At 37.3% G+C, this 13467-nt stretch overlaps 1 protein-coding gene across 1 annotated transcript; it reads left to right on the forward strand.

The window, feature by feature from the left end:
• Window positions 1-1470: 1470 nt before the first annotated feature.
• Window positions 1471-10519, forward strand: LOC115442301 (facilitated trehalose transporter Tret1). Its single transcript, XM_030167314.2, has 3 exons — window positions 1471-1976; window positions 5611-5746; window positions 8909-10519. The coding sequence occupies exons 1-3, from the start codon at window positions 1932-1934 to the stop codon at window positions 10240-10242; spliced, it is 1515 nt and encodes a 504-aa protein (XP_030023174.2). The 5' UTR covers window positions 1471-1931; the 3' UTR covers window positions 10243-10519.
• The last annotated feature ends 2948 nt before the right edge of the window (window positions 10520-13467 follow it).

Consider the following 13467-nt stretch of genomic DNA (forward strand, 5'->3'; position numbering starts at 1 on the left):
GCCCGACCCGGGATTCGAACCCAGGACCTCAGAGCGCTATTGTACCGGACGTGCAATACATATGTAAATATTGTGTCCAAAAAAACAGCACGGAAGTAAATTCTTAGTGTTTCATGTAACAATTAATATGTATGGTGTGTTTGGTGGAAAATTGAAGATATTTAGGTATTTGTTAATAAGGCGCTGAATGAATTTAAATCAAATTTGCCTAATGAATAGGGCATCCTGAATTAACGTACAGGCTATTTTATGTGTATAAAAATTGACAGTTCGTATTTATATTTAGGATAAAAGCGGAAAGGCATCTAGATTTTATCGGGATAAATTTCAGGGAGAACTATTTGAGCGAAGCAACGAGCAAAATCTAGCATAATAATATGCTTGCAATTGCAATTATTAAAGTGATTTCTGCCACCATGCTGCAATGAATATTCATTGAATTACGAATAACATCCCAAATCGCTAATTATGCATAATCAATTAGTATTAGACCATAATTGACTGTGACGGCGCAAATTCATTAACAACTTAGTAAAAAACAAGTACATTTTATTGTGGAAGTGCTTGAGATGGAGGCTATTTTGTTTTAACATTTTAATTACATGTAATTAGATGTTTGTTAGAAATAAACGAAAGTACTGAACCGGTTTGGATGAAATTTGGCACATAGAAACATATTGTCATTTTTAGAAAAGTACACAAAGGGAATATCCGGAAACATTTTTTAGACGTGCTTAATCGCAAGCAACGACTAGTATCTTATCATTTGAATGTATCTACGAAAAGATTGCATTAACCGACTGAATTGTCCAAAAGAGGCGTTGAAACACTTACTAAATATGTTAATGATTTTTTAATCCAAATTATTATTCTGTTTACTAGACTGCCCTCTTTCTCTTTTTCGTATCTATCTCATGGCCATCTAGAAGATATTGCCGATAGCTATAAGACCGCCATATGTACTTCTTTTTTTTACTATTGGGCAACAAAGAGTGAGTGAATAAATAAAACGACAAAGTTTGGTTCTTGTGCCACAAATATATAAATATACATTCAGTTATTGAAGCAATCATATCCTTAAATAGTGCGTAATGAGGAAAATACGATGACATTATCTTTTATTAGTATTGTCTATTGTTTATAAGAATTACTCAACAATATTGATATTGTTCATCATCATCATTTCAACCGGGAATTGTCCACTGCTGGACATAGGCCTCCCCATAGCATTGAGCGCCATAAGGACCAGTACTAGACCGCCTTCATCCATCGGACTCCGGCGACCCTCACCAGGTCGTCGGTCCATCTCGTGGGGGACCTACGCTGCGTCTTTCTTTCATTCGTGGTCGCCACGCTAGCACTTTTCCACCCCTTTTGATATTGTTAAGATATAAATATTTTTGTGAGGGTATTTGTGATGCCATTTTGCTATAAAAATACTAAGCGTTTGACAGACCGAGGCAGTGTCAGCAGCGAACAGTTGTTCATTGCCAGTCGTACAGGTCGTTTGGTTTGTGTAATATTTGTGAAAGTATAACTGTACTCAGTGATATTTCTTTTTATTTTAATAAAAATCGCTTCAGTTCCTAACAATTATAAGCTTATCTAGCTGGCTGGACACAAGCCAGAATAGCCGCAAAGACTTTATGTATTAAAAAAAATAGGAAGACGAATATTATGCTCATCGTTAACCCATATAGTTCAATTTAAATTAATAACAATTTCTTGTCTAAATTGTAGGTCTGTTTTTTGAATCATTAACCTTCAAATAAACTTGTCAGTTAAATACAATGATAATTTCCTACTGCATATAATAAGGATTTTTCGCCCCAACTGTACCTCGGCCTTGCTGTGCCGCGTGAGTTAGACTGCCTACTACTGCTGAAAGCGAAGCACGCGTAAATATGTTGTGATTGTGTGTGTCTGTGAACATGGGGAAGATTGCTGAAGAATGGGTGACGCCGTTCACGAAGCAGGTTGGTTTTGGAATATTCGAATTGGTGTTCTTAATTTGTAATTTGAATTTGTGGATTCTATTCGAAATGTGTTGTTAATTATTTTTTTTGACGTTTTTGAAATGAGATTCAATTAATATTATAAATTAATCATTTTGTGTTTAAATATTCCAAAATAATAAACTAGTAAAAAAACTACAAGCTTAGTGACACAAAATTTCAAATTAGTAATAACTACGTACTTTAAATTGGTGCCTATCTACTAATTAATTAATTGAAATAGTCAATTAGATACATTGAGTCAATTGTTTTAAACGTATTGTAAAGAAACGAAATATTTTTTTTTGTATTATTTTAGTTTTGTTGATTTTGAATGAAAATTAAAAGGTTGAGTTACTGCTTATATTATTGAGCAAACTCTTTTTATTAAAAACAAATTACGGACGTAATAATGAAGGATTAAGGGACGTTTACTTATAAACAAATATATGATTAGAAACTAAATGAACAAGATTTAAATCCAGACGAACTACTGGACACGCAAGATCTACCTGATAAATCTCTGGGTATTACGCAGTGCTATATTATATTTGATGCACAAATTAGATATATCACATTTGATGTCTTAATCGTTGAAGATTTAAAAGAATCCCGAAAGATCAATAAAGAGGGCATTATAGAACCCACTCTCCTCGGCGTTATCTAGACCCCTATCATCCGCTTATCATCAGGTGCAAAGAGGTCACTTTGTCGTGATCTTAAAAAATGTATATGTCTAGTCATTCTAACTTCAATATTCGAAAACTGGAACAATTAAGCGAAGGCAGAAATAAGCAGAGTAATTGATATAGTATCGTTAAATCCTTTGGTTATTGTCTCCAAAAGCAGATCTACATACATACATACATTGCATCATGCTTCTATCCTATAGGAGGAAGCAAGGACTATGGATTTCCACTTTGCACGATCTGGCATACTTCCCGCGCTTCCTCCACCTTCATCAATCTTTTCATGCATTCCCGCCGGTTTCTATCATCACAATCTTTTATTAGTGAAATCGTACTGCGTAGAGAATCGAAAAGTCTTGAGTTCACTTTAACCAGTTCGGATAAAACTTTCATGAGTTCTTGTCATCGATTTGCCAGGGACTTCTCAGAAGAGGTTTTCATGGGGCTATATAATAATAAATAATAATATCAGCTCTGTATGTACTGTCCCACTGCTGGGCACGGGCCTCGTCTATTACTGAGAGGGTTTAGGCCTCTTTCCACCACGCTAGCATAGTGCGGATTGGTAGACGTCACATACCTTCGAAAATTTTATGGAGAACTCCTCAGGGTATGCCGATTTCCTCACGATGTTTTCCTTCAGCGTCAAAGCAAGCGATAACTCACAAAGAATACACACATTTTTTTTAGTAAAGTCAGAGGCCCTTGGGATTCGAACCTGCGGACATTCATCTCGGCAGTCCGTTTCACTCCCAACTAGGCTATCGCCACTTCATCGTTGGGTTAGTTTCCATCAATGAAAACTTAAACACGGACGTACTGTTTCCATCAATGAAAATTTCTGGTGCGCGGACTTTACTGCGGGAAGGAATAAGGATAATTTAATGATGTAGAGTCAGATCGACTACTGATACATTCTAAAAACACTGTTAGTTTTGTTGCAAAACCTATTACAAAATCATGAAACATCGTAAGTCGAGTCAATTAAAATAAATCTGACGTTCATAAAAGTGAATGTACAGTTTTGTAATGTTTGGATACATTTGTTGAATTGTTAAGCACCAATTAAGAATATAATTCTGTATCTAAGGCTTTTATACAATATAATAACGAGACGGGTAAACTGCTTGCCTAATAAGAAAAAGACAAGAAAAGAGAAGACGGAGACAGAGAAGTAAGAGTATCAAGTATAATGTAATACTCACGATTTAACAACATACAATTTCAAAACTTTGAACTCTGGTTGGAAACAAACAGAATATGTTTATTATTCTAACCAAAACATAATGAATGAAGTATCAAACACAGAACAGATGCTTGAAATAGATATTGTATTAAAAATAAACGCAGTGGAGCGTGAGATGACACTCGGAGTTCAGGCAAATACCCAGACAAACAACGCAAATACGGCAAACAAAAATATAGAGGATTTAAAATACTTAAATAAACACGTGCGATGACGTCACGGAAGATTGAGTGTCAATGGCTTTTTGTTGAGGATGATGTTTAAGAATAAATCGAATTGGTGGCATGTAATTTATACCATATGACTACCCACATATCGCATAATGAAAAACCAATCAATCAGTTCATGATATACTTTGTATCGGACTTCATAACTACCACCCTATAACGTAAACCCGCCAGTTTTTATACAACACAATGCTGATCTTTCTGCGACTCCTTGGTCCGTGGCAATGTAAGCGCGATACAGATCAGGAGTTTGCAATTCAATTCCCCGGTCGGGTAATACTGCGTGAGTTTTTAAATATCGACTGACGAGAGATGATTATTCCCAACAGTCTGGAGTTTAATAAACACGTGCAAGGTAAATTGACCCAGCTGCACCTGATTGTAAGTGGAGTGGGGTCCAATAGAATATTGACTGACAAGAGATGGTTATCCCACGACAGTCAACACAATTATACCCGCCTGTTGGAACCGGATATACACAGGCTGATCCCAGAACGATACACTTACGTAGGCCACTATGGCGGGTTTTACACCTTATGTATATTACCTATATAGTCAGATACAAGTAACGTACCATCGGGAAGATTACATTAACCAAGCGACCAGTCGTAGAAACTATATCCAATATTTCCTACATGCTTGTAAATCTATGTTGTACTGAATCTTCATTTGAGTATGATTAGAATAGGGGGAAGAGGTTTACCTTAGCATTGTAATAAAGTTTCCATTAGATAATTAGGTCTAAATTTTAGATCTCAAAAGCAACTTATATTTTGAACTGTAAAAGAAACGGTCAGTCTAGCTATTAAAAAGAGCGTGCAGACAATGATGGTTGCAGACAAATTGTTAACGGTTATTTGAGTTAAATTCACTTACAAAATCCTTTTCCGAAATTGCAGTCATAGCCATGTAGTTTTGAATATTTTTTATAGAGTGTTTAGAGCTCAAGGAGCAATCGGCTTTAGACTTTACTGTTAAAGAATTGTAATGTTAACAATAAGATGAGTTATTATTCCTCGGGCCATAGCCTAGAAGCCATTAATGCTAACTTTAAGTATGAGAATAACATATCCTAGGGCAAGAATGGCGATCCATTAGTGGTTAACGTGCCATTATTAATATTTAAAAAAAGGCCTGTATCAGGCTATCCAGGACCGCTCTTACCTATCAGAGTGACTATTTTTAAGACCTAACTATGTTTTTGTTATATTACACGCGTACCCGAATTATTTTATTACGTACAACCACTGGTGTAGTGTTTGTACAACGTATTGTAATGAGTGCAGTCAAACAAAGAGTCTTATAGACTCTTAGATATTGTTCTATCAACATGTCTTAACATATTGATCCTCCGTTACACCGGCACGCGTGCTATTCGCCTTTCATCCTAGAGCGTCTCATCGTAAAATTTTATTCATGGCACATTATCTAATGATGATCCTCGTAAATTCCAGTGCTTCGTGACTTCTGGAGTATCACTGAACATGGCTGCAGCAGGCCTGGTGATGGGGTTTACGACAGGACTCCTGGAGCAGTTGAAAGCCTCCGACTCTTCTATACCCATCGATGATTCCTCAGGATCTTGGATTGGTACAACTTTTTGTTAATTAGTCATTTTAATATAAATCTTATAGATCCAAAATATACTGAGGGCTTAAATTCAAATCTCATTTGTTTTTAAATACGCATCTTTCTTAGAAAGCTTTTTAACGTAAGCGAAGTAGTGCGCAAAACAAATAGTTTTTCGAATTTGGTTGTTAAATCAAAAACCGTTGCACTTAATCTTTTTTTAAACTGTAGGTAATTACGCAGCGCACGCCATTAAAACTCTCAAAAGGAATACATTTTCCTCGTTTATGTAACATTTTTCATTGATACCCTGCTCTTATTGGTCATGGCATGATGTTATATAGCCTTCCTTAATAATTGGGCTATCCAATGCTAAAAGAATATTTCAATTCGAACCAGTAGTTCCGGAAACAAACTCTTCAGGGGCCTTATTCTCTATTCCACACGTTATTTTGACAGTGGGTAACAAAAACATAACGCAACGCGTCGAGTTTAAGACAATAGAAATTAATATATAAAACAAGGCCCCTGTTTTATATAACAGAATATATTTATCTAATGGCACACTAACAGTTAATAGATCAATCAGGCTTAATTAAAATTATGAGGTTATGGATGAGTCTCCTCACTAATTATAGCTGTGAAACAACATTTATCTAAAAAAAAAGTTAAATTAAAAGAATTAAAATAACAATAGTTCCTTTTGTAGAAAATAGAAGATGATTAAATGTATGAAGTTTCCGCTTCACGCTCAAGGAAAATGCTTTTGTTATTTTTTCGTTTTTAAATAGCTGAAATTATTTTAATGTAAAATATTACAAAGAGGCCATGGGTTTTAATTTAGAAATATTAACTGAAAGCCGGCATATTTGATCTCATGATGATAAGTTGCCGTATAGACGCTGTAACCTTGATGCACCAAAAAATTTTGACAACGAAATATTCAAATTTGATTTTCATAATAATATATACATTATGAAAGTAATAGGTTTTCCAACAATTTCTAAATTTACTAAATTAGCTAAACTGTTCTCAACTGTTGGTTGGGTATGCCTTTAAAGTATTTGAGACACAATTCCTATCCCGCGTATCCGTTGTGCGTTGAAATTAAAAAAAATACACAGATTTCTAATTAAGCACGTAAAGACATTGGTTTTGCGCCTGATCTCTCTCCCGTCATGTCGGATTGGCGTCTCACCGGACTATGAGAGTGAAGGAACCAGTGGTGGAAGGTGAAATTTTCCTTAAGGGAACCCGCACAACATATAATAATAATAATATCAGCCCTGTATTATATACTTGCCCACTGCTGAGCACGGGCCTCCTCTACTACTGACAGGGATTAGGCCTTAGCCCACCACGCTGGCCTAGTGCGGATTGGTAGACTTCTCACACCTTCAAAATTCCTATAGAGAACTTCTCAGATGTGCAGGTTTCCTCACGATGTTTTCCTTCACCGTTAAAGCGAACTATAATTTCACAAAGAATACACCCATGATTTTTTAGAAAAGTCAGAGGTGTGTTGCTCTTGGGATTTGAACCTGCGGACTTTCGTCTCGGCAGTCTGGTCCATACCCAACTAGGCTATCGCCGCTTATAGGTACTAATATGCATAAATGCGATCTGCAAATCGTTCTAATGATAATTGGATTTTACATAGATACTACATAAAGGGAAGCCCGACACGAATGGCATTATATAGACCCTTCACCATTGAATCATAACCTTGGTCGTACGCTGCATCTAGATCATTTAGATCAGGGGTGGCCAACCGGTCGATCGCGATTGACTGGTCGATCACGACAACAAGTCCAGTCGATCGTGGCTAGGCAAAAATATAAATACACGTAGAACAGACCGCGCAATATACCTAATCACTAACTGCTGCACGCATCGTCTTGTAACATTTTTTAATCAAAATAATAATAAATTGTGTACTGAACTATGTTGTTTCATAAGATTCCAAGATGTATGTAGCTTGGTAGATCGCAGAGTATCATCAGTGAAAAGTAGATCTTAGGTCTTACCAAGTTGGCCACCCCTGATTTAGATGATCTACAGTTCAGTGCTATTCTTTACATTTTAAGTTTGTGGTGACGTAACTGCTTTTGGTTGGGCTACTTACCATATTTTTTATCAAGCGAACAAACTACTCCTTGCGTCATTGAGTTATGTAAAAATCTTAAACTGCCTACAGTCAAAAACTAAAGTGAAAGTAAATAACTAACAATGAACTTGTGTCAGGTGGTATGCAATACTCGTTTTATTAACAAACGTTCAGTAAAGGTAAATACAAAACATGGATTGTGCACTGATTCATTGAGCCTTCGAAATTGTTGAATGAGTCATGACTTCACTTGGTTTACGAAACATTCTGTTTATGAAATATACGTAAATTAAATCATACTTTATTTTTCTAAGTTGATGTTTTTAGAGAACATTTAATTTTTTTAAACGACCTGATATAAGTGGTGAGGTTAATAGAATGTCGACTGAGAGACGATTAACCCTCGAGAGTTGACACAACTATGCCGGCCTGTTGGAACCAGATATACACAGGATAATCTCGGATCGCAACACACTTACGTGGGCCACTATGGCGGGTCTTAAGACCTTGTGTACGGTGATGACTATCTGGGGAGATATAAAATATATTCTACAACAGCGAACTACCACTTTCTTACCTGCTGACTGGTGCATTGAATGCGATATCTAATATACTTAGTTATTACTGTCCTATTTTGTCATCAAAATTGGATCTATGTTAAGCAAACGCAGTTCCTGCTGATCCTGCAAATGTTATTTAAATGTTTTTTAACTATTCAACTATATTTTTAATTGCGAATACATTTTATGGTTCTTTATCGAATGAACTAGCTAGTGTATCATTGTCATAGTAATTTATCATCACGACGGGGTTCAAGGTGTGAACTCTGATAACGTATGAGAGGAGGCGTGATTGGTCGCTATTGTGACGCTGAATTTACGTATACATCAATGTTATAAAGGTTAATGAGTTTGTCTGTATTCAATTGAATTATTCTAAGCTCAATAGTAAAAGCAGTGCTTGTGAACTACTGCTTGGCGACAGAAATAGACTATTTTTTAACAGATTTACTAAATAGCAAATTCGACACTTAAAAAAATTAAGGTGGAACTAATTTACTTCCTTTCTCATTCCAGCTGCCATCCCTGGCTTCTCTCTCGTCGTTGGAAACTTCTTGGTGCCCTCCATCATGTCAAGATACGGCAGAAAAATGGCAAACCTCATCAGCATCATTCCTCTGATCATCGGCTGGGTCTGCATAATTTTTGCGCAAGACGTCCTAACACTGATGATAGCCAGGGTCTTCCAAGGTCTCTGCATGGGCATGGCGACGTACCTCGGCTCCGTGCTGATCGGAGAATACTGCAGTCCGAAGAATAGAGGCGCTTTCTTAATGACAATATCAATTTCTATAGCAGTATCGGTTCTTGTCGTCCACACTATGGGTTCCTACATCAGATGGCAGATTTCTGCACTAGTGTGTGGGCTCATTGCTCTTCTCGACTTATTCATTGTTATATGCTCGCCAGAATCTCCTAGCTGGTTAGCAGATCAAGGCAGATATGACGAATGTAGACGAGTCTTTAGATGGTTAAGAGGTAACCATGAAGAGGAAGAACTAAAAAGGATGATAGAAGCCAGTATCATCATCAGAGAGTCGAAAGCAGAGGCCGATATTTCAGAAACCTTCATCAAGAAGTTGAGAAGCAATATCGTCTACTTCAAAACGACGATACAAAAGAAGGAGTTCTTCAAACCTATTTTTATTATGATCCATATTTATACCATCGCCCAGTGGAGTGGCGTGAACATAGTTGTAACGTATGCTATAGATTTATTCCAAAGAATTGTTGGTCCCGATTGTAATATACCATTGTTGGTGATCACGTTGGATGCCCATCGCATCATAGCTAATATCTTTGCAATATACATCATCAAGAAGGTAAAAAGACGAGTAATGCTGTTCACTACAGTTGGTATTAACTTATTCGCCTTATTAGGTATAGCTGTATACACTTATTCCAAAGAAAACAGCCTACTAACCATCGATCATCCAATGATAGGCATCCTGTTAATTCACACTTTAATGTTCGCGGTAGCTTCTGGCACATTATCATTATGTTTCATAATAGCTGGAGAGATATTTCCATTAGAATACAGAAGTTTAGCTGGCGGTATAAGCGTGCTGTTTTATTCAGCTAACATGTTTATAACTGTAAAGACGCTACCTCATTTGTTCAACGTTTTAGGTGTTCACGGAACATGCTGCATCAATGCTGCTGTAGTAGCTTACTGTTTGTTTGTAGCGTGGTGCTACCTTCCAGAGACCAAGGACAGGACTCTTCAGGATATTGAAGACGAGTTTAGAGGAAGACCGCTGACGGTTGAGGAGTTGAAGTCAGTGCAGTCACTGGCTTCGTGGAAGGCGTATAATACAGATAGACGGTGTAGCACACCGGTCGTTTTGTGATAATAACTTTAAATGTGATAATTTTTACAATGCCGCCTTTTATAAAGACAATAAATAAAGTATAAAATCAAAATGTTATGAGGGATCCAATGCATGCTAAATAGATTAAATTAAGCTTAATTTATAAAGAAAATTATGAATCAATATCTAAATTAATGATGTATGTGTTTCCATTGTGATGTTACAGGTATTTAACACTGCGATATTTTTGCTGTATTTATATTTTATTCCTAAATATCATTGACGTAAGGCTAGGAAATACAATGTTTTTAAGTTTTAATTGCCTTTTATCAAGACCTCGTAAATAACAGTGCCACTTTGCTTCTACAGAGATAAGCAACGGTCTTATAAACTGATATTTATTTAAATAACTTTACTTAAAATGTGCATAAAATATATTTTTTTCCTTCTCGATTTATGGGTGTAAAATATGTTAATTTTCCATTCTCGTAAATTGCGAACGATGCCATTAGTATTCTGAAGTATCAGCTAGTGTGGTTTAACATTGGTTCAAACTGTCAACTAACCATTGTAAAGTTTGCCTCATTAGATCGATAGGTGGCGTTATCTACATCTTCTATACTTATAATAAACCTGTAGAGAGGTCAATTCTGTACATGAAATATATTTCCAAAATAACTATCAGGGGGTGATTAGGGATCGATACTGATGCCAAAAATGCAATTAGTAAAATTTTTGTCTGTCTGTCTGTATAACCGTTATAGAAACAAAAACTACTCGACGGATTTTAACGAAACTTGGTACAATAATTTTTCATACTCCTGAGCTGGTTATAGTATACTTTTCATCACGCTACAATTAATAGGAGCAGAGCAGTGAAGGGAAATGTTGGGAAAACGGGAGAAGTTACTCCATTTTTTAAGCTTCAGTCGCGTGTGCAACCTTAATGGTTTAAAGTTCCTTCGATTTCACCAGGATTCCATCATCAAACCCTGACCGGACAATCGGACCACCTGCATACTACCATACATTAAAAAAACATCCCGACAAATTGAGCACCTCCTCCATTTTTGAAGTCCGAAATCCACCCGGGCGAAGAAGCGGGCGGAAGCTAGTTAACAAATATATTTTAATTAAACAGTTTTCTATGGTAACCCTATGGGTTGCTGGTACCTACTTCTCAAGCAGTGTTCACAGATTCGGCTTTTGTTGCGCCTCGCCTCCTCCAAGGTTGAGTGACTTTTAGCCTACTTCAAATTTTTGTAGACTAGGCCCACCATCGACTGCCTCTTACACAAATAAATTGGGATATGTATGTAGTTCCTTTTTTATTAACGCCTTCGTGGTTCGCCTTTTTGATATAATGTATTGCGCTGTCTCCATCATCAAATATGATACAGCTATGGTTTTCATAGAACAATTGGAGACGTAGAGTGCGGGAGAAGTATTAACAGGGCTTCCGAGAAGAATGAAGGAATCCCTCCTAGCCGAATTTCGACCAACGGCTTTACGTGCTTTCACGTTTGAAAAACCCAGTCACAATTATTTTGGCTCGACCCGGGATTCGAACTCAGGACCTCAGCGCGGCAGTCGTATTTGTACCGTGTACTTACAACTACGCCACCGAGGCAGTCAGATCCGAGAAGACAGATATGGTTGTATAGTAGTCTACATTCAAATCTTTAATCCCCGAAGGGGTAGACAGAGGCGCAACTGTTACACCCACCTCCCGCCGTGCGTATATTGCCCTATGCTGTGATAGGGGACTAGTGTATCGCCATATCGGGCACAAAATTTTAGACTTTGGGCTGATACTGAGTAGAAAAGCCCAATATCACTTTGCCCGACCCGGGTATCGAACCCTAGATCTTAGCACTGCAGCCGTACCGTAATACCACTACAACACCGAAGCAGTCAGTTTGCATATTATTATAAAGTTGACTGCCTTAGTCGCATTTACAAGTACGACTACTGCGCCGAGGTCCTGGGTTGGAATCCCGGGTAGGGCAAAAATATTGTGATCTTGTTTTCATTGAACAAATTACTCAGTCTCAGCTTGGAGTCAGGAAGTTGGCGGTATGATACACTAGTGCCTCGGAAAGCACGTAAAGCCGTTGGTCCTGCGCCTGATCTCTTCATTCATGTCGGATTGCGGTCTCACGGACTATGAGAGTGAAGGAACAGAGAGTGCACCTGTGTATTGCGCACACACTATAATATCTCCTGCGTACCTATCTTCAAAATTGATTTTTAAGACAATTTGCATTTCCCGTCACTTATGGTACTCCGCTAAATATATGCAACCAATGCTCAAGGCCGTTTGCTCCCTTGATCTTAGAAGACTGTGACATATTGGAACAAAAGTAGTGAAAGTTACGGAATATACTCAGACAAATACTTGAATACGTAATACCTATTTAGTATTCTAAACTGTTTTTATTAGAAACCTAACATTGCATAAACACATACATTACATCTTTTCCTTTTTTAAGGGTAGGCAGAAGTGTAACATCGTCATTCACCAGCCATCTTTTGACTTCACCCACATAACAAGGGGTAAGCCTGTCATGAAATGGATTCTAGATATTGTCTAGAAAAACCAACCCAACCCAGGGATCGAATTCGAGACCACAATACTACAATATTCCAATACAGCCACGCCACGGAAGTCCTAAAATAGAATAGCATTTGCCCACTGCGGCATTTCAACTTTAATAACAGTCATGAAGGTTTTAAAACTTAAGCTAATAAGATATAACCTTTACACAAAATTAAAAAGATACATATCAATGACTGTCTGGTGGCGTAGTTGTATTACGATACGACTGCAGTGCTGAGGTCTCGGATTCGATTCCCGGGTCAGCAGTAGCATAGAGTTTTTCTTCTCAGTTTCAGCCCGGAGTCTGTGCCCGATATGGCGATAGGCTCGCCCCCCTATTACATCATGGGAATATACACAGCGGATTTGATCGCATTAACTGCGCCTCTGTCTATCTTTTCGGGGATTAACCACGTATGTGTATATAAATGTGTTATAATTAACTATGATCCTATATCACAGCCACAGCTTCTGGATTCGGTATTTTAGTAAAAGATGTTTTTAGATTGAAAAAGGCGGTATTATGTAATATATACAATATATGCCGTCAAACTGCAGTGTGTAGTCACTTTTATGTTACAGTTTGAAGGACATTGTAGCCAGTGTAACTACTGAACATAATAAGATTTAACATCTCATTTCTTAGGATGGCGAGCGGAGTGGAA

Source organism: Manduca sexta, unplaced genomic scaffold (genome assembly GCF_014839805.1).
Source record: "Manduca sexta isolate Smith_Timp_Sample1 unplaced genomic scaffold, JHU_Msex_v1.0 HiC_scaffold_2366, whole genome shotgun sequence".
Lineage (NCBI taxonomy): Eukaryota > Metazoa > Arthropoda > Insecta > Lepidoptera > Sphingidae > Manduca > Manduca sexta.